Source organism: Symphalangus syndactylus, chromosome 20 (genome assembly GCF_028878055.3).
Source record: "Symphalangus syndactylus isolate Jambi chromosome 20, NHGRI_mSymSyn1-v2.1_pri, whole genome shotgun sequence".
Lineage (NCBI taxonomy): Eukaryota > Metazoa > Chordata > Mammalia > Primates > Hylobatidae > Symphalangus > Symphalangus syndactylus.
Window position 1 is genome coordinate 52,378,164 of NC_072442.2, and position 20,019 is coordinate 52,398,182.

Sequence of the window (20,019 nt, forward strand, 5' to 3'; positions counted from 1 at the left end):
TGCTTTAATGTTAAAAATATTTATTTTTTTTCCTAAAAGATCACACAAAAATTGGGAAGAGAAGGATGTCAACTAGACTACATCAAAATCTGGGCAGAGGGAGGACAAAGAGCTGCCTAAAGAAACTGGTAGCTGGAGCAAACTGCAGAGATCAAGATGGCCCTAGTCAACGGAACCAGCAGCCCAGGTCAGCCACATTCAGGAGCACCACCGAGGCACGGCAGGGAGAGCAAAGTTGCTGGCCCCAATCATTCCTCCTTTTCAGGGCAGGAGAGGCAGAAGCTCACTCTTTAGACATGTTCTTGATGGTCTTGTGCTCTTTCATGGCCTTCTCCCAATCGCTGCCATTGAATTCCTCAGTGACCATACTCCGCACAGTGCCCTCATCCAGGCAGTGGGGGGCGATTCCTATGAGAAAGTGGCACAGACAAAGGGGGATCCTCAGTATGGGTGAGACCAGATGGTGTTCCTGGATAAGCCCCCACCTGCAGGCATCATCACGCTACACATTAGGGCTTCCAAAGGATATGCCACAGCTTATGGCTTCAGCGATGAGACCCACAGGCTGCCAGCTGGCTCAGAAAGCACTGGCTCCAGCCTACCGCTTCAGCCCTCTGGCTCACTTTCCTCAACTGCCAGATGGGAATCACACTCCCTGAACCAGGGATGGCCAAGGCTAGACATCATTCAATACCAAGTTGAGAGTGCAACATGCACAAAGGCACAGCCCAGAGCAATCTCTGACTGGAGGCCTAAAGAATTCACAGGCCTTTCCTGTGTTTAGATAGATAACTTTCCTTCCTTTTTTTTGAGATGGAGTTTAGCTCTTGTTGCCTAGGCTGGAGTACAATGGCGTGATCTTGGCTCACTGCAACCTCTGCCTCCCGGGTTCAAGTGATTCTCCTGCCTCAGCTTCCCAAGTAGCTGGGATTACAGGCGTGTGCCACCAAGCCTGGCTAATTTTGTATTTTTAGTAGAGACGGGGTTTCTCCATGTTGGTTAGGCTGGTCTCGAACTCCCAACCTCAGGTGAGCCACCACGCCTGGCCTTAGATAACTTTCTAAGAATTAAACGTCTTCCCATTTGTACAGGATTTCATACTTTTCAAAACTCTTTCCTGTTCTGCAAGGTAGACAGGAAAGAGTCTCCATGTGACAGATGAGGAATAGGAGCCCCTGAAGCAATGGGGGAGGGGTAAGGATGACATCATGCCCTGCCCTGCCTCCCCCGCCCACCCCCACCACCACCATAAGGTAAAAGACACTGACAGTCATAGCTGCTTTCGCAGCTCTGGAGACTGCACTGACACAGAATAAGAGTCCTCAGGAACATCTTCCACCTCTGCTTTCCCCTTCAATTCACACTACAATTGGCATGATTCTCAACAACTGTCAGAGGGTTAGTTTTATTACTCCCCAGGCCCTGAAGCGGGGCTTGGAGGGTTCCCTGCTTGTTTATTATTTTTTAAAAAGAACAGAGATACGGTTTCGCTATGTTTCCCAGGCTGGTCTCAAACTCCTGAGCTCAAGAAATCCTCCTACCTTGGCCTCCCAAAGTGCTGGGATACAGGCGTGAGCCACCGCAGCCAGCCAGTCCTGCCTAATTTTTGAACAACCAAAAAGCTTTCAAATGCCATTATCAATGCTCCCCAATCTTGCCTCCTTCACTCCCTTAACCTCTGTCATTATTAAAGCTGCCTCCCCTGGCCCCACAAGCCCATCTCCCCACCCCTCTCCTCCCTACCCTTCAACACCATCCCCAGCAACACCAGCCCTGGCAGCACCAGTGAATAAGAATCACAACCTGGATGGGCTCCAAGTCCAACTTCACCACATTCAGATATGGAATTCAGAAAAGTTTCACCAGAGCCCGACTCACATTCTATCATGTGGAAAGCCCTCTGCCGAGGAGTCCTGCTCCTCTAAGATACGCATGTGACAGGGTCTAGTCAGCGTCCCACCTGTCCAAACAAGACTTTAAGTGAGAGCACCACAGGCCTCTCTGTGTCCCCCTGAGCTTACAGTCCATCCCCTTTACTCACCGAAGCCTCCAGGGTTTGACCGTGGAGTATAGAAGCTCTGAACGCCACATCTCTTACAGAAGGTGTGCTGGGCTTTGTGAGTATTGAACGTGTAAGTCGTTATGTGCTCAGCTCCCTAGGTGAAAACAGACAAACAGGTGTTCTTTTTTACAAAGAGATTGATTGATTGATTGATTGATTGATTGATTGATTGAGACAGAGTCTCCCACTGTCTCTCAGGCTGGAGTGCAGTGGCGTGATCTTGGCTCACTGCAACCTCCACCTGCACGGGTTCAAGAGATTTTCCTGCCTCAGCCTCCCAAGTAGCTGGGATTACAGGCGCGTGCCCCCATGCCTGGCTAATGTTTTGTATTTTTAGTACAGACAGGGTTTCACCATGTTGGACAGGATGGTCTTGAACTCCTGACCTCGTGATTCACCTGCCTTGGCCTCCCAAAATGCTGGGATTACAGGTGTGAGCCACCGCACCCTGCCCCAAAGACATTTATTTTTATGTCACTTAAAAAATACACCTTTGTAGCCGGGTGTGGTGGTGGGCGCCTGTAGTCCCAGCTACTCGGGAGGCTGAGGCAGGAGAATGGCATGAACCTAGGAGGTGGAGCTTGCAGTGAGCCGAGATCACGCCACTGCACTCCAGCCTGGGCGACAGAGCGAGACTCCCTCTCAAAAAAAAAAAAAAAAAAAAAAAAAAAAAAAAAAAAAAAATATATATATATATATATATATATATATATACACACCTTTGGCCAGGCATGGTGGCTCATGCCTGTAATCCCAACACTTTGAGAAGCTGAGGCAGGCGGATTGCTTGAGCCCAGGAGTTCAAGACCAACCTGGGCAACATGGCAAAACCCTGTTTCTACAAAAAAATACAAAAATTAGCCAGGTGCAGTGGTGCACATCTGTAGTCCCAGCTACTTGGGAGGCTGAGGTAGGAGCATCAGTTGAGCCTGGGGAAGTGGAGGCTGCAGTGGGCTGAGATCACACCATTAAAAAACAAATTTTGAAACAACTTAATGGCAGGAGCTCTTTTGTAGGGCTCTTTGTATTAAGAGGCCATTTCCTATCTCCTGTAAGAGACTGGGACCTTCTTGAGGACAGAGACCCATCTACACTATCCAGAGACATGTCAGTCTGGAGCGTGACAGCTCACAGCTTCCCTTAGGTCAACGGCACACAGAATTCAGCCTTGAGCGTTCCCTGATACATCACATCAGGGATGGAAAGTGCTCGCTTCCCAGGGCCTACGTGGAGAGACAGTTCACCCAACGGACTGGCTCTCCATGTCCCCAAACAGAACGGCTCAAGGTCTTAAGAAAACTGATGGCTGTGCTTAATTTATCCACAAAGGACAAACCAGGAAAAAAATATTTGCCAGACGTCATAGACAGGCTAATTTCCTTAATGGATAATACAAATGGGAGACTGGACAAAGGACATGAATGGACAGTTCAGATAGAAAGAAAAATAAATCGCTCTTTACCCTATGAAATGCTCACCCAAAGGAATTTCAATGAGATGTATTTCACTGTCAGGTGGGCAAAATCAAAGCCGTTAACATGGTATTGACAAGTATGTAGAGAAATATGTGCTCACATATATCAGTCACAGGAATAGGAATTGGTACAATTTAGCAACATCTACCAAAATTTTAAAGTGTACATATGCTTTAGCACACAATTCCATTTCTTGAAATTTACCATACAGATATATTCCAAATGTCTCAACGACATAGGTATATAGATACTATAGCACTGTTTATAAAGGCTAAAGATTAGAAAAATTGAAAATGTCCATCAATAGAGGACCAGTTAGGCAATATGGACACTCATAAAATGGAATACTCTCCAACTTTGTAGAGAAGAATGAGACAGCTCTACAAAACTAACATGGAACAATTGCCAAGGTTACAAAGTTAAGCAAGGTATAGGCCAGGCGCAGTGGCTCATGCCTGTAATCCCAGCATTTTGGGAGGCCAAGGTGGGCAGATCACTTGAGGTCAGGAGTTCAAGACTAGCGTGGCCAACATGGCAAAACTTCGACTCTACTAAAAATATAAAAATTAGCCAGATGTGGTGGCGGGCACCTGTAGTCCCAGCTACTCAGGAGGCTGAAGCAGGAGAATCACTTGAGCCTGGGAGGCGGAGGTTACAGTGAGCCGAGATCGCACCACTGCACTCCAGCCTGGGCGACAGAGTGAGACTGTCTCAAAAAAAAAGTTAAGCAAGGTATAAAACAACGTATGTGGTATACTACCATTTTTTTTTTTTTTTTTAAGGATATATACTGTTTATGTGTGGTGTTTTTGTTTTGTTTTGTTTTTTTTGAGACAAGGTCTCACTCTGTTACCCAGGCTGGAGTGCAGTGGTATGATCACAGCTTATTGCAGCCTTGACCTCCCAGGTTCAAGTGATTCTCCCACCTCAGCCTCCCAAGTAGCTGGGACTATAGGCATGCAACACCACGCCTAGCCGATTTTTTATTTTTTGTAGACATGGGGGTCTCACTATGTTGCCCAGGCTGGTGTTGAACTCCTGGGTTCAAGTGATCTGCCCGTCTTGGCCTTCCAAAGTGCTGGGACTACAGGCATGAGCCACTGTGCCTGGCCTGTATGTGCTTTTATATGCATATGTATCTTTGAAGAGGGATCCAAGAAACAGTGGCTTACCTTTAGGGAGAGAAATCAGACAGCTGGAGGGGAAGGGGTGGAGGTTTCTTATCATTGTTAACCCTCTTTACGCTTCCCCAGCCATACCATCCAGAATTGAGCTTCCTATAGAAATAGCTCCCCGAGGAGCCTTGCTCACTCCATAGCCACTGCAGCACAGAAAAGCAGTGAAGGACTGCCAAGTGGTCCCAAGCCATTCAGCATTATCCGGATGGAATTAAAGCCCTGCCCAACCCCACACCACCCATAATGTGCTAAAAGTCTTTTTAAAAAAAAATCTGTATTCTTTAACCTGGAGATTTTCTTTCTTTCTTTTTTTAACTGCTCCTTGTGGAGCAGGGTGTAGGAAGTGTGCCCAGAATAGCCAGAGAACTTATTTCTAAGAGAATTGATCCTAAAGAAGAAATTTCTAAATTGTCAAAAATTTATACTAAGGAGGTTCACCACAGTGTTGTTGATAATCAGAAAAAAACTGGACTCAACTGCAGTGATGCAGAGACAGTGACAGGATAAGCAGACCAGGAAATCGGCTGTGGGGAAGAGGGAGACTGGGGCATGGGGACAGTAGGGAAAGACTTTTCACTGTGTATATACACATTCTTCTACCTCTCAAATTTTGTACCAAGTACAAAAAATTCCCCAAAATAATAAAATTAAAGTTAAAAATAAGTATATAAGCTTTTCATTGGGAAATGAGATAAGCAGGTTATCAACAAAAAGAATGGTAAAATTCTACGTAATAAAGATAAGACAATAGGTTTAGATGTATTTCTCAGAGTAGAAAATAATACACAAGGACAGACAACAAAATATTAAGTGGTTACCTTTAGTTGACAGGATTTGGGTGATTTTATTGTTTTTTGATTCTCTGAATTTGAAAATGTTTCCACAATACGAAATAGGCCTCCAAAAAATAAAGGTAAAAAATAACACAACCTTTTATTTTTTATTTTCATTTTTTTTGAGATGGAGTTTCACTCTTGTCACCCAGGCTGGAGTGCAATGGTGTGATCTTGGCTCACTGCAACCTCCACCTCCCAGGTTCAAGTGATTCTTCTGCCTTGGCCTCCCAAGTAGCTGGGATTACAGGCATGCACTACCACACCCAGCTAATTTTTGTATTTTTAGTAGAGATAGGGTTTCACCATGTTGGCCAGGCTGGTTCTCAACTCCTGACTTCAGGTGATCCACCCATCTTGGCCTCCCAAAGTGCTGGGATTACGGGCATGAGCCACTGTGCCCGGCCCACCTTTTAAATGTCAACCTGAAACCAAAGCCTGTGAGAGGCCCTGCTATGCTCCAGGACCCTCCCATGCTACAGATGGCATGCTAAGGGTTGGTTGGGGAGTCCTGTAAATCTCACCAATGGGTTCTGCACTCCTTGACCCTGCTCTTAAGCACTGACCTTCAGGAGCTTGAAGCGAGAAGCTGGAACAATGAAGTGTCTATTCTGCTTCTTCTTGCAAATGCTGCAGCTACAGAAAGACAGAGCAAATTCCAGATTGTAAGCAGCCACCTGCGTCCTCTATGCCTGAGCGGCCCAGCTATCAGAGCCAGCCAACCCCACAGATGATGGCCCTTTCAGCACCATCCAGGGCCGAGGAACGGGGCAAAGGCCTGGATAGCAGGGCCTCTGGTTTGCAGGTACAGCAGAGCCCAGGGGGGGTCCCAAGTCAGCAGTCAAGGCTCTGCAATGCTCAGAACACAGGACCAACAGATAGGTCTGTACTGCCCACCCTCCAGTTCTTTACAGTGAAGAGAAGCGCTGGACTTCAGAGACACTTAGAAAACAAATTTCAGACACTGCTACAACCTGATGTCTCTGAGACATCCACACCAAAAATGGACAAGGTTTAGGTTTCCCTCTTTCTTCATCACCACGTCACAAAAAGTCCAGCTCCAAGTAAAACATGTCCCCAGAATTACCATCTCTGGAATTAAACTGAAGTCCCCTCTTTTCAGGCCACCTTTGAAAAAGTTCTAATTTAGCATAGAATCCTCTCACAAGTTATTCCACAGTGCTTCTTTTCCAATCTGGACTCTATTGTTAGTAGCCTGGTCAGTTCTCCATTTGAGTAATTCCATCGTATGTGTTTATTATTCATATATAATTCCGGTACCTAGGGGCAAAAAGGACTGGATGCTGTTAAATAATTAGCTGCATGCCAACTTTGGGTCCCAAAGCCAGAGCCTGTCGTCCCTGCTCCATCATAATGCCGGGGAAGGAGGTACAAATCAGGCCCTCCACAGCCAGCAGCACCATCTGCCTCAACCGAAGAGCAGAGGGAGAGTGTAGGGCCTGGGGAGCCTCCAGGTGTATACACCCTTCACTAACGTACCCTCCAACTCTCCCCAACTCCAGACTTCTATGAAGATTCTGCCCAAGGCTTTCCACTCAGTACCCAGCCAGGCACACCTGCAGCTATCCGCCCTCAGCTCCTCAGCAGTGTCAGTCTGAGGATGATGCTGCTATAAGCCACAAGCCCTAAGGACCCTGCTCTGTGTCACCTGGGCCATGCTGTTGAAGCTCTGTGATGAGCCATACAAAAGGAACAAAAATAGAACAATGAACCTTTCTGTCCCCATCACCTGACTTCAACAGTTACCAGCTGAAGGCCAATGTTTCCTCTGTACCCCAGCTCCCCAAATTATTTTGAAATACTGCATTTTAACTCTGAAATTCTTTTAAGCCAATTTAGGAAAAAAAAATACTCACTTGCAGTCAAATATATGCAAGTCTGCTGAGGCCCAAACTTCAAAACGAACTGCTCCACAGTGGCAGCCTCCTGTGTGCTTCACCAGGCCCTGGTATTCACTAAATGAAACAAAAATCAGAAAGATAAGAATTTCTGAATAGCTACCTCCTGCTCTCTCTTTTTGTTGTCGAAAGAAAGACGGAAGATTAGACAAAAGTCTTTTCTACATGACAACCAAATGCATTTCTGCTTTTAAGGAGGCATTGTCAATTTCCTAAGTGAAGAATGGTTTCAGCACCTTTGTCCATGAGCTCTCTTTTCGCCAATTTCTTAAATTGTATTAAGTTGCAAAATAAAACATTCCAAACATTTCGAAAATGTGAGGGATACTAACCCAACACCAAATATTTTTATTTATATGTCAAATACTAATTTTTTTTTTTTTTTTTTTGAGATGGAGTCTCAGTCTTTGCCCAGGCTGGAGTGCAGTGGCACGATCTTGGCTCAATGCAACCTCTGCCGCCTGGGTTCAAGCAATTCTCCAGCCTTAGCCTCCCAAGTAGCTGGGATTACAGGCGCCTGCCACCGCGCCCTGCTAATTTTTAGTAGAGATAGGGTTTCACCATCTTGGCCAAGCTGGTCTTGAACTCCTGACCTCGTGATCCACCCACCAGGACTCCCAAAGTGCTGGGATTATAGGCGTGAGTCACTGCTCCCGGCCTCAAATAGTAAAAATTTTTATGAGCTAGGCATGAAGGAGAGAACAGTAAACAAGATACAGCAGACACGATTGCTGCCCTTACTGACCTTAACAAGTTACTCAAATAATAATTAATTATGATTGTGATAAAGGAGGTACAGGCTGCTATGAAAAATAAGACTGGGTACTCAATCAAGTCCAGAGGTCCAGAAGAGCCTTTTGAGAAAGTTAATGAAGGCTCTTATATTTTTGCCCTATTTCTTTCCAGTATTCTTCATACACATGCGTTTTACATAGTTGTCATACACATTGCATACAATTTTTTTTTTTTTGAGACGGAGTTTCATTCTTGTTGCCCAAGCTGGAGTGCAGTGACGTGATTCTCAGCTCACCGAAACCTCTGCCTCCAGGGTTCAAACGATTCTCCTGCCTCAGCCTCCCAAGTAGCTGGGATTACAGGCATGCTCCACCACACCCAGCTAATTTTGTATTTTTAGTAGAGACCGGGTTTCTCCATGTTGGTCAGGCGGTCTCAAACTCCCCACCTCAGGTGATCCGCCCGCCTCGGCCTCCCAAAGTGCTAGGATTACAGGCGTGAGCCACCTCGCCCGGACTACATACAATTTTAATCCTTTTAAAGCTTATATATAAGCCAAACTCAGAAATGAACATTAAGATCTGATAAATGTCTTAAAATCGCTTTCCAAAAGGACGGAACACCCTTACCCGATATATAAATGAGAAAACATTTCACTGTACAGTCTCAGGCAATAATTATAGGAAAAATAGCTCACTGCAGTTTTAATTTGCATGATTAAGACTGATCATTTTTTCATGTTTCTTTACAAGTTTATGTATTTTAATTTTTTCTGCATACATAATGCTTATTGTAAAAACTCCAAACTTTACAGTATTTGAGAGTGCTCAAAGTGAAAGCCTCCTGTAATCTTTACATCCAGAGGGATCTACAGTTAATTATTTGCTATATATTCCCCCCAAACTTTTTTCTATACAATATTTTAACGAAAATGGTACAGTTATACACACTTTTTGAATATAATTTAGTAGCCTTTATAAGTACAAAGTCATGGCAATCTAGTGAGAGAAAAACATCTTTTTTATGTCAATATTTTAAATCTTTTTCTTGACCATTTATCAGTTTGTTTTAAAATAAAAATTTACCTCAAATTTGAGTTTTACATTCCTCTTTTTTTCTTTTTCTGTATGCCTTGAAGACACCCTGAGTTTTACATTCCTAAGGATCTTCATATTCCTTCTGCCCAGAGGCAGCCGTCACCCTATAGGTGCTCAAATGTTTGATGGATGAACGTTTTTTAAAAATTCAGTGTGCAGTACAAGATGAAAAACCAAAAAGTGAAGCACACAGAAAACCAAATATGTATCTTCTGTCGGGGACGACTCATCCTAAGAGAATTTCTTCTGCAAGAAGCTCAAAGGAACATGTTCAAGAAAAGAAGTAATTCTCAGGTTATGCAATTGCTAGGTTATTCTTGTCGGTTTTTTCCCCCTAGTGTTTTGATTGTTCTTTTTAATTCGTAAAATTGACATTGAAATATAATATCAGGGCGTTAAAATATCTCTCTGTACCACAACTGTTCCCCGATGCAGTAATCCGGATCGCATTTGGAGAAAAGAAGGCAGCCCTTTAACAGCCCAGTTAAAAGCTCTTTCCCAAATCGCGGACCCTCGAGATGCTCCTCGGGCCATCTAAAAGACTGCGGAGCAGCCAGGAGGGCGAGCGGGCGGGAACATTAGCTGGCTGAGCACATAAAAGCCTCCCTAGGCAGGCATCCCCGCCGCCGCGCGAGGCCGGGGCATCTCTTCGCGCGCGCTTCTCTCCCGGATCAATAACCCCCGCCCCCTGCTCCCTCCCTGGCAGTGCCTGGAACAATGACGGGATTTTGCTTCCCAGTTAGTTCAAAACTACTCATGCTTCCTTCAACGCTTCTACCTTTCCCTTCCACCCACCCTCAAAAACACGTGTGCAAACACAAAAAAAAACGGGATTCGGGTAAGAGAAAGCCGTGGGATTTATCTTCTTTTCACTGAGAAAGGCCCCCACACCCTTTGCGCGCCAGCAACAGACAACGTCCCCGAGCACGATGCTTATGGCCGGGAAAGACTCTTTGTGTCCCAAGACGGCTGCGCGCGCCCGCAAGCTCCGGACGAAGCTCCCTTTCCATTTCCAGGCCACACAGCCCGAGAAGCACCGCCCCGCCCCGCCGCCCTTAGAATTAGGGAATAACCCCAGTGCTAACGGGGGAGCTGCGTCGGCTCCGTAACGTAGAAGGCTTAGAGCTGAAAGGCGCCCAAGGCCTGCACGCGGGCTGCGAGCCCGACTCCTGCCAAGGGGGTCCGCGTGGCACCGGCTCCCGCGCGCCCCGGCCCGCCGCACTCACAAGGTGTCTAGCAGGAGCTTGGCGGCGCCCTCGGAGGTGAGCTTCTGCCGCTTCTGGAACGTCTCCCAGCGCTCCCGCTGCTCGCCCAGGTCCAGGTTGGACGCCGAGGACGTCGGGGTCGCGGGAGTCGGCGGCGGCGGTGGCGGGAGCAACGCCAGCTCCGGCGGCGGCGGCTCCCCCGGGCCCTCCTCCTGGGCCCGCGGCGACGAGCGCCTCAGCCGCGGCTTCTCCGACGGCGGCTTCTCCGCCGCCTGGCTCTTGCTCCCGGCCTGGCTCGCGGAGCGCCGTGTGCGGGTAGCGCTGGGGGCCGAGGTAGCGGCCGCGGTGGCCGCGGAGGCCCCAGACCGCTTCTGCCCGCGCAGCTTGGCGGCCGCAGAGCTCCTCGATCGCCGCATGGCTCCCGCAGCCTGGCGCGCAGGCCTCGCAGCGCGGCGCGCCCCCGCCGGCCTGCGCGCGCCCCCGCCGGCCTGCGCGCGCCCCCGCCGGCCTGCGCGCGCCCCCGCCGCCCGCCAGTCTTCAGGCCCAGGGGGCGCTGCGCCCGGCTGCCCCGCTCCGGCAGCCGCGCCCCGCAGCCCGGCGCCTGCACGCAGGAGGGAGACCCGGCCCGCCCGGCCGCTGGGACGCACCTGCCTGTTCGGTCCCGCAGGCCCAGAGGGGCTGCGCCGGGGCCTACGCTCGCGATACCCAGAATCCACTCGCACCTGCGAAGGAGCCCCTGCCCTGTGTGAATCCAGCGGGCTCTTCGTACCTTCCCGACCTGGAGGGGCCTGGGTCGGGCCTGAATTCGCAGGCTCATCCGAGCGGGCAGCCTAGGGTAACTTCGTCTCCAAAAACGAGCTAATTTGTGTAAACTGCCTGCCACATGCTACCTCCTGGGTAACAGCGGCCGAAACCATAGTTCTTCACCTTCGTCTTTTCTGTTACATTATAGAACAGTGTCATGAGGATACCAATAGTCAACAGATTTGGGGTTTCATTTTAATTAAATGAATGACCCGCGCGTCGAATTTCATTAGTATCATTTTGATGAAGGCAGCACCAAAGTTTAAAGACAAAAGGCACGAGAATCATTGATGAAACCCAGATAGTCTTCTTCTCCTTCTCCTTCTCCTTCTTCTTCTTCTTTTTTCAGACTGAGTTTCGCTCTCGTTGCCCAGGCTGGAGTGCAGTGACGCGATCTCGGCTCACCGCAACCTCCGCCTCCCAGGTTCAAGCGATTCTCCTGCCTCAGCCTGCCGAGTAGCTGGGATTACAGGCATTCGCCACTACACTCGGCTAATTTTGTATTTTTAGTAGAGATGGGGTTTCACCATGTTGGTCAGGCTAGTCCCGAACTCCCGACCTCAGGTGATCCATCCGCCTCGGCCTCCCAAAGTGCTGGGATTACAGGCGTGAGCCACCGCGCCCAGCCTATCTTTCTTCCTTTTTTTTTTTTTTTTTTTTGGAGTCTCGCTCTGTCGCCAGGCTGGAGTGCAGTGGCGCGATCTCGGTTCACTGCAACCTCCGCCTCCCGGTTCCAGCGATTCTCCTGCCTCAGCCTATCTTTCTTCTTTATTCTGATTTTCTTCATGGTATTGTTAGTTTAATAGTTTATTGAATTAAAGGTGCAGTTTAACTATTTTGTCTTTTTTTTTTTTCCTTACAGGATCTGACAGACTGGAGTGCAGTAGCGGGATCTCGGCTCATTGTGGCCAAGAACTCCTGGCCTCAAGCGATCCTGCCGCCTGGGCCTCTAGAGTAGCTGAAACAGGCGGCGGGCGCCACCACCCCCCCGCTAATTGTTGCTATTGTTGCTTTGTAGATACCGGGTTTCCCTATGTTGCTCAGGCTGATCTCTAACTCCTGGCCTCAAGCGATCCTCCCGCCTAGTCCTCCCCAAGTGTTGGGATTACAGGCGTGAGCCACCGAGCCCCACCTTGCCATTTTGTTGTTGTTGTTGTTGTTGTTGTTGGAATTATGGTTTACACACAGCAACGTGCAAATATCTTAAATGTACAGCTTGTGTGACCACCACTACTTCAGATACAGAACATTTTCAGCACACCAGAGTTTCCCTCAGGCAAAAGAAAACAGAGGCGATCACTGTTCTTTTACCACCATAGGTTGGTTTTGCTTATTCTTGAACATCATTTTAAAACGGCACCTAGGCCGGGCGCAGTGGCTCATGCCTAATCCCAACACTATTGGGAGGCCGAGGTGCGCAGATCGCTTGAGCCCAGGAGTTTGAGACCAACCTGGCCAACATGGTGAAACCCGTCTCTACAAACAAACAAACAAAAAGTGGTCGGGGCCTGTGCGGTTGCTCACGCCTATGATTCCAGCACTTTGGGAGGCCGGAGCAGGTGGATCACGTGAGGTCAGGGGTTTGAGACCAGCCTAGCCAACACTGTGAAAACCCGTCTCGCGGCACGCGCCTGCAGTCCCAGCTACTCCGGAGGTGAGGCAGAAGAATCGCTTGAACCCGGGAGAGGTGGCTGGGTGCGGTGGCTCATGCCTGTAATCCCAGCACTTTGGGAGGCTGAAGCAGGTGGATCGCTTGAGGCCAGGAGTTCGAGATCAGCCTGGGCAACAGAGTGAGGCCCCATCTCTACGAAAAATACAAAAATTATGTGGATGTCATGGCACACACCTGTAGTCCAGCGCCTCAGGAGGCTGAGGCGAGAAGGAGGATTGCTTGAGCCCAGGAGGTGGACGCTGCAGTGAGCTGTGATTACACCACCATATTCTACTCTGGGTGACAGAGTGAGACCTTGTCTCAAAAAAAAAAAAAAAAAGCTGGGTGTGGGGAGTGGTTATCCTTGAGGAGAACTAACTGGGAAAGAGAACAAAGGACTCTTCTAAGATGCTGGATATGGCCAGGCACAGTGGCTCACGCCTGTAATCCCAGCACTTTGGGAGGCGGAGGTGGGCAGGAGTTTGAAACCAGCCTGGCCAACATGGGGAAACCCTGTCTCTACTAGAAATACAAAAACTAGCTGGGCATGCTGGCAGGCACATGTAATCCCAGCTACTCAGGAGGCTGAGACAGGAGAATCGCTTGAATCCGGGAGGTGGCGGTTGTAGTGAGCCGGAGGTTGCACCATTGCACTCCAACCTGGGCAACAGAGTAAGACTCCGTCTCAAAGAAAAAAAAGATGCTGGATATGTTCTCTACATTATCTTGATCTGGGTGGTAGTTATGGAGGTGTGTAAAACACATAAAAACACTTCAGTGTGTGTAAGACTTAGCTCAATTTAAAAATGAAGAATATGGCTGGGCATGGTGGCTCACGCCTGTAATCCCAGCACTTTGGGAGGCCAAGGTGGTGGATCACCTGAGGTCAAGAGTTCGAGACCAGCCTGACCAACATGGAGAAACCTCATCTCTAATAAAAATACAAAATTAGCCGGGCGTGGTAGCACATGCCTATAATCCCAGCTACTCAGGAGGTTGAGGCAGGAGAATAGCTTGAATCCGGGAGGCGGAGGTTGCAGTGAGCTGAGATCGGCCATTGCACTCCAGCCTGGGCAACAAGAACAAAACTCTGTATCAAAAAAAAAAAAAAAAAAAAAAAGAAGAACATAGTTAGGCTTTTATTTTAAAGACATTATATCATTAAGTAGGTTTGAAGTGAAGAAAATAATTGAATAGTTATTGCAAACCCAAAACTCAAGAAGGCAATTAAAAAGGCATGTGCTGGCCAGGCGCAGTGGCTCATGCCTGTAATCCCAGCACTTTGGGAGGCCAAGGAGAGCATATCACTGAGGTCAGGAGTTCGAGACCAGCTTGGCCAACATGGTGAAACCCCATCTCTACTAAAATTATAAAAATTAGCCGGGCATGGTGGTGGGCGCCTGTAATCCCAGCTACTCGGGAGGCTAAGGGAGGAGAATCGCTTGAACCCGGGAAGTGGAGGTTGCAGTGAGATTGCACTCCAGCCTGAAACAAAACTCCGTCTCAAAAAAAAAAAAGGCCAGGAGCGGTGACTCACGCCTGTAATCCCAGCACTTTGGGAGGCCGAGACGGGTGGATTACTTTAAGTCAAGAGTTCGAGACCACCCTGGCCAACATGGTGAAACTCCGTCTCTACTTAAAACATACAAAAAATTAGTCGGGCATGGTGGTGCGCGCCTATAGTCCCAGCTACTCAGGAGGCTGAGGCAGGAGAATCGCTTGAACATGGGAGGCGGAGGTTGCAGTGAGCCGAGATCGTGCCACTGCACTCCAGTCTGGGCGACAGAGGGAGACTCTGTCTCAAAACAAACAAACAAACAAAAATGCATTTGCCGGAACAGTCTGACTCTGGGAATGAAGTTGAGTTGATTTAGTCATGGCATTGGAAAATCAAGGAGTAACTAGAATAAGATGAAAATTATTCATGCTGGGCGCGGTGGCTCACGCCTGTAATCCCAGCACTTTGAGAGGCCGAGGCGGGCGGATCACGAGGTCCCGAGATCGAGACCATCCTGGCTAACACGGTGAAACCCCGTCTCTATTTAAAAAAAACACAAAAAATTAGCCGGGCGAGGTGGCGGGCCCCTGTAGTCCCAGCTACGCAGGAGGCTGAGGCAGGAAAATGGCGTGAACCCGGGAGGCGGAGCTCACAGTGAGCCGAGATTGTGCCACTGCACTCCAGCCTGGGTGAAAGAGCGAGACTCCTTCTCAAAAAAAAAAAAAAAAAAAAGAAAATTATTCATTAGGCTAACTCTCAGAAGACTAGAAGTGAAAAACTGAAAATTAAAGGAATGAGGTTAAGGCTATCAAGTTGGAGGAAGTGAGGATTTTCTTAGAAATATGATTGATATAGCATATCACATCAGGCTTTTCTGTAGAAATTAACAGCCAATTCTATATTTTATGTGGATATGCACATGACTTAGAAGGACCAAAGCAATTTTGAAGAAGAACAAATTGGAGGACTTGATGTATCTGATTTCAGAACTAAGGAAATAAGTAGTTTAAACAAAGTGGAACTGGTCTAAGGATAGGTAAGTAGATCACTGGAACAAAATGGAGGGTTGAGACATGGATCCACATGTAATGGATCACTTGATTTTTGTTGTTGTTGTTTTGAGATGGAGTTTCGCTCTTGTTGCCCAGGCTGGAGTGCAATGGCGCGATCTCGGCTCACCGCAACCTCTGCCTCCCGGATTCAAGCTATTCTCCTGCCTCAGCCTCCTGAGTAGCTGGGATTACAGGCATGCGCCACCACGCCCGCCTAATTTTGTATTTTTAGTAGAGACAGGATTTCTCCATGTTGGTCAGGCTGGTCTCAAACTCCCGACCTCAGATGATCCGCCCGCCTTGGGCTCCCAAAGTGCTGGGATTACAGGCATGAGCCACTGCGCCCAGAGATCACTTGATTTTTGTTTTTGTATTTGTATTTGTTTTTTGAGATGGTGTCTCACTCAGTCACCCAGGCTGGAGTGCAATGGCATAATCTCGGCTCACTGCAACCTTTGCCTCCTGGGTTCAAGCTATTCTCCTGCCTCAGCTGGGGAGTAGCTGGGATTATAGGCACCCAACACTATTCCCGGATAATTTTTGTTTTTAGTAGAGATGGGGTTTCTCCATGTTGCCCAGGCTGGTCTCGAACTCCTGGCCTCAAGTGGTCCACCCACCTTGGCCTCCCAAAGTGCTGGGATTATAGACGTGAGCCGCCATGCCCAGCCAACACTTTTAAATGAAAATAATGGTGAACTTTTAAAAAATTCAATCTACTTTTTTTTTTTTTTTTTTTTTTTTTTTTTTTGAGATGGAGTTTCACTCTTGTTGCCCAGGCTGGAGTGCAATGGCATGATCTTGGCTCACTGCAACCTCTGCCTCCCGGGTTCAAGCAATTCTCCTGCCTCAGCCTACAGAGTAGCTGGGATTGAAGGCACGTGCCACCACGCACAGCTAATTTTTGTATTTTTAGTAGAGACAGCCTTTCACCATGTTGTTCAAGCTGGTCTCGAACTCCTGACTTCATGATCCACCCACCTTGGCCTCTCAAAATGCTGGGATTACAGACGTGAACCACCGCACCTGGCCCTTATCTTTTTCTTTATATTGACTTGGAAAAGTTTTCTTCGTTCCCTTTTTGCCTTCCTGTTGATTTGGAAATTCTATCATTTGTCTCTATAATGGTGGTGGTTTCCCTTCTCATATCTAGTAGTTATGATAAAACCTGTGTTCCTCTAGTAATGTTGCCAAATTGATCAACAAATATGTTTCCCAAAATATTTTATCCACTCACTCCCCAACCCTTCACCTAGAGGAAAATTTTGGAAATTGAGATTTTTAGTTCCTCACTTTCCCACTGACCCCATGCCCAGCCTCTCTGAAGTATACCTTCTTTTGAAGACTCCTTCATGAACATTTACACTTGCTATTTCTTAGTTGGTATCATAACCATAAGGCCAGCTCCAAGAATTGCTGATGACTTCTGTTGTTCTTTTGTGTCCACAGAGCCAAGAACTGAGCCCAGTACTCAAAATATTTGTTGAATGAATAAACTATCTATTTAGATATATTTATTACAAGATCAATTGTTCACAACAAGCATTGTGCTCACCATCTACCCAATACTGAGGTCTCTTTTTATTTTATTTTACTTTATTTATTTTTTTTGAGATGGTGTCTCGCTCTGTCGCCCAGGCTGAAGTGCAATGGCATGATCTTGGCTCACTGTAAACTCCGCCTCCCAGGTTCAAGCAATTCTCCTGCCTCAGCATCTCAAGTCGCTGGGACTAGCGGGGTACACCACTATACCCAGCTAATTTTTGTATTTTTAGTAGAGACGTAGTTTCATTCACCATGTTGGCCAGGCTCATCTCGAACTCCTGACCTCAAGTGTTCCACCTGCCTCAGCCTTCCAAAGTGCTGGGATTACAGGTGTGAGTCACCGCACTCCGCCTGAGGTCTCTTTTTAAATATGACTAGGAATTGATTAGAGAATTTTTTTTTTTCTGAGACTGAATTTCACTCTTGTTGCCCAGGTTGGAGTGCAGTGGCACAATCTCGGCTCACTGCTACCTCCACCTCCTAGGTTTAAGCAATTCTCCTGCCTCAGCCTCCCGAGTAGCTGGGATTACAAGCACCCACCACCATGCCCAGCTAATTTTTGTATTTTTAGTAGAGACGGGATTTTGCCATGTTGGCCAGGCTGGTCTTCAACTCCTCACCTCGTGATCTGCCCGCCTTGGCCTCCCAAAATGCTGGGATTATAGGCGTGAGCCACTGGGCCCGGCCTAGAGAACTTTTAAGTATTTTCCTCAGGTAGGGTGCATGGGTGATATTGGGTACATAAGTGCTTGAATTATCTTCTTTTGCCCCAAAAGATGAATGACATTTTGTCTGGGGACAGAATTTTTTTTTTGAGACATGGTCTCACTTTGTCACCTAGGCTGTTGTTCAGCAGCTTGATCATGGCTTGTTGCAGCCTTGAATTCCTTGGCTCAAGGGATCCTCCCACCTCAGCTGCCCCTGTAGCTGGGACCACCATGCTCAGCTATTTTTTTTTATTTTATTTGTTTATTTCTGTAGAGACAGGGATCTTACTATTTTGCTCAGGCTGGTCTGGAACTCTTGGGCTACAGTGATTCTCCTGCCTCAGCCTTCCAAAGCACTGGGATTACAGGTTTGAGCCTTTTTTTTTTTTTCTCCAGACAGGGTCTTGTTTTTGCAGTGGTGCGATCTCAGCTCACTGCAGCCTCCGCCAGCTTGGTTCAAGTGATTCTCATGCCTCAGCCTCTCAAGTAGCTGGGACCACAGGCATGCACCACCATGCCCAGCTAATTTTTGTATTTTTTCTAAAGACGGGGTTTCACCATGTTGGCCAGGCTGGTTTTGAACTCCTGGGCTCAAGCACTCTGCCCACCTCAGCCTCCCAAAGTGCTGGGATTACAGGCATGAGTCACTGTGCTGGCTGGAAATGAGTTTTTTTGTTTTTTTTTGTTTTTTATTTTTTATTTTTGAGACTGACTTTCGCTTTGTTGCCGAGGCTGGAGTAGAGTGGCATGATCTTGGCTCACCACAACCTCTGCCTCTTGGGTTCAAGCGATTCTCCTTTCTCAGTCTCCCCAGTAGCTGGGACTACAGGCATGCGCCACCACGCCTGGCTAATTTTTGTATTTTTAGTAGAGATGGGGTTTCACTATGTTGGCCAGGCTGGTCTCGAACTCCTGACCTTGTGATCTGCCCACCTTGGCCTCCCAAAGTGCTGGGATTACAGGTGTGAGCCACCATGCCTAGCCGGAAGGAGAATTCTTTTTTTTTTTTTTTTTGAGACGGAGTCTGGCTCTTTAGCCCAGGCTAGAGTGCAGTGGCACCATCTCGGCTCACTGCAAGCTCCGCCTCCCGGGTTCACGCCATTCTCCTGCCTCAGCCTCCCGAGTAGCTGGGACTACAGGCGCCCGCCACTACGCCCGGCTAATTTTTTGTATTTTTAGTAGAGGTGGGGTTTCACCGTGTTATCCACGATGGTCTCAATCTCCTGACCTCGTGATCTGCCCGCCTCAGCCTCCCAGAGTGTTGGGATTACAGGCGTGAGCCACCGCGCTCGGCCGGGAAGGAGAATTCTAATGCTAGTTTTGTTTTCCTTTTATAAAACAGCCTCTTCCTTCAATGTGAAAACTTGTGCACCTCTCTCTTTTCCCATGGAATTTAGGACTTTTGCCAGGATGTGTGTGTAGGTATATATATTTTTATTACTCCTGTCTAGGTGGCCTGATAAAGAAGAAAGATAAAACAAAATTACATTTATACGTTATAAGTGAAAAAATATATAACTAGAGAAACAGAATAAACTCAAAACACTTATCACAGGATCTTATATGCTTTCTTGGGTCCTTTGGAAAATATTTTCATCATCTCTATTATACCCTGTTAGTAACATACGTGAGTTTGGGTAGGTTTTGATAAGACTTGCTAAATCATAACGTCTTTTTTTTTTTTTTTTTTTTTTCTGAAACAGGGTCTAACTCTGTCACCCAGGCTACAGTGCAGTGGCGTGATCACAGCTCACTGCAGCCTTGAACTCCTGGGCTCAAGGCATCCTCCCACCTCAGTCTTCCAAAGTGCCAGAAGCCACCACTCCTGACTTATAACTTTTATTTAATATATGCTGTTTTCTGAACTAAAGTGTCATATGCAGACAAAGAAAAACCCATTCTGCAGCCACTCTAACTGAGCAAATTTCCCTACCATATATGACATTAAATTCTTCCTGAATTTAATTAGCCAGGCATGGTGGCAGGCGCCTGTAATCCCAGCTACTCGGGAGGCTGAGGCAGGAGAATTGTTTGAACCCAGGAGGTGGATGTTGCAGTGAGCCAAGATCGCACCACTGCACTCCAGCCTGGGCAAAAACAGTGGAACTTCATCTCAAAAAAAATATAAATTCTTCCTGAATTCAAATTCATAAAGACAGAAAGTAGAATAGAGATTGCCAGGGGCTGAGGGAGAGGGAATGGGGAGTTACTTTTTTTTTTTTTTTTTTTTTTGAGATGGAGTTTCACTCTTGTCGCCCAGG

At 47.4% G+C, this 20,019-nt stretch overlaps 2 protein-coding genes across 3 annotated transcripts in view; one reads left to right on the forward strand and one right to left on the reverse strand.

The window, feature by feature from the left end:
• The window catches only part of PIGL (phosphatidylinositol glycan anchor biosynthesis class L), a 127,215-nt gene extending 121,837 nt beyond the window's left edge, over positions 1-5,378 (forward strand). Inside the window, exon 7 of one of the 2 annotated variants that reach the window (XM_063629397.1) lies at positions 40-5,378. In XM_063629397.1, the coding sequence (XP_063485467.1) occupies positions 40-120 (81 nt within the window). In that variant the 3' untranslated portion in view covers positions 121-5,378. The remainder of the gene's footprint in view (positions 1-39) is intronic. The other variant, XM_063629396.1, reaches the window with a different exon arrangement.
• CENPV (centromere protein V) lies at positions 4-10,993 on the reverse strand. Its single transcript, XM_055258872.2, has 5 exons — positions 10,526-10,993; positions 7,426-7,524; positions 6,115-6,184; positions 2,042-2,156; positions 4-408 (listed from the first exon to the last, which is right to left on the reverse strand). The coding sequence occupies exons 1-5, from the start codon at positions 10,918-10,920 to the stop codon at positions 284-286; spliced, it is 804 nt and encodes a 267-aa protein (XP_055114847.1). The 5' UTR covers positions 10,921-10,993; the 3' UTR covers positions 4-283.
• Between the last annotated feature and the right edge of the window lie 9,026 nt (positions 10,994-20,019).

Excerpts from the sequence above, each read along its gene's own strand:
- CENPV (XM_055258872.2), bottom strand. The coding sequence starts at position 10,920 with ATGCGGCGATCGAGGAGCTCTGCGGCCGCCAAGCTGCGCGGGCAGAAG. Across the intron at positions 6,185-7,425 it reads TTGCATATATTTGACTGCAA|CTGCAGCATTTGCAAGAAGA; the intron begins GTGAGTATTTTT and ends GTCTTTCTGTAG. Across the intron at positions 409-2,041 it reads GTCAAACCCTGGAGGCTTCG|GAATCGCCCCCCACTGCCTG; the intron begins GTGAGTAAAGGG and ends ACTTTCTCATAG.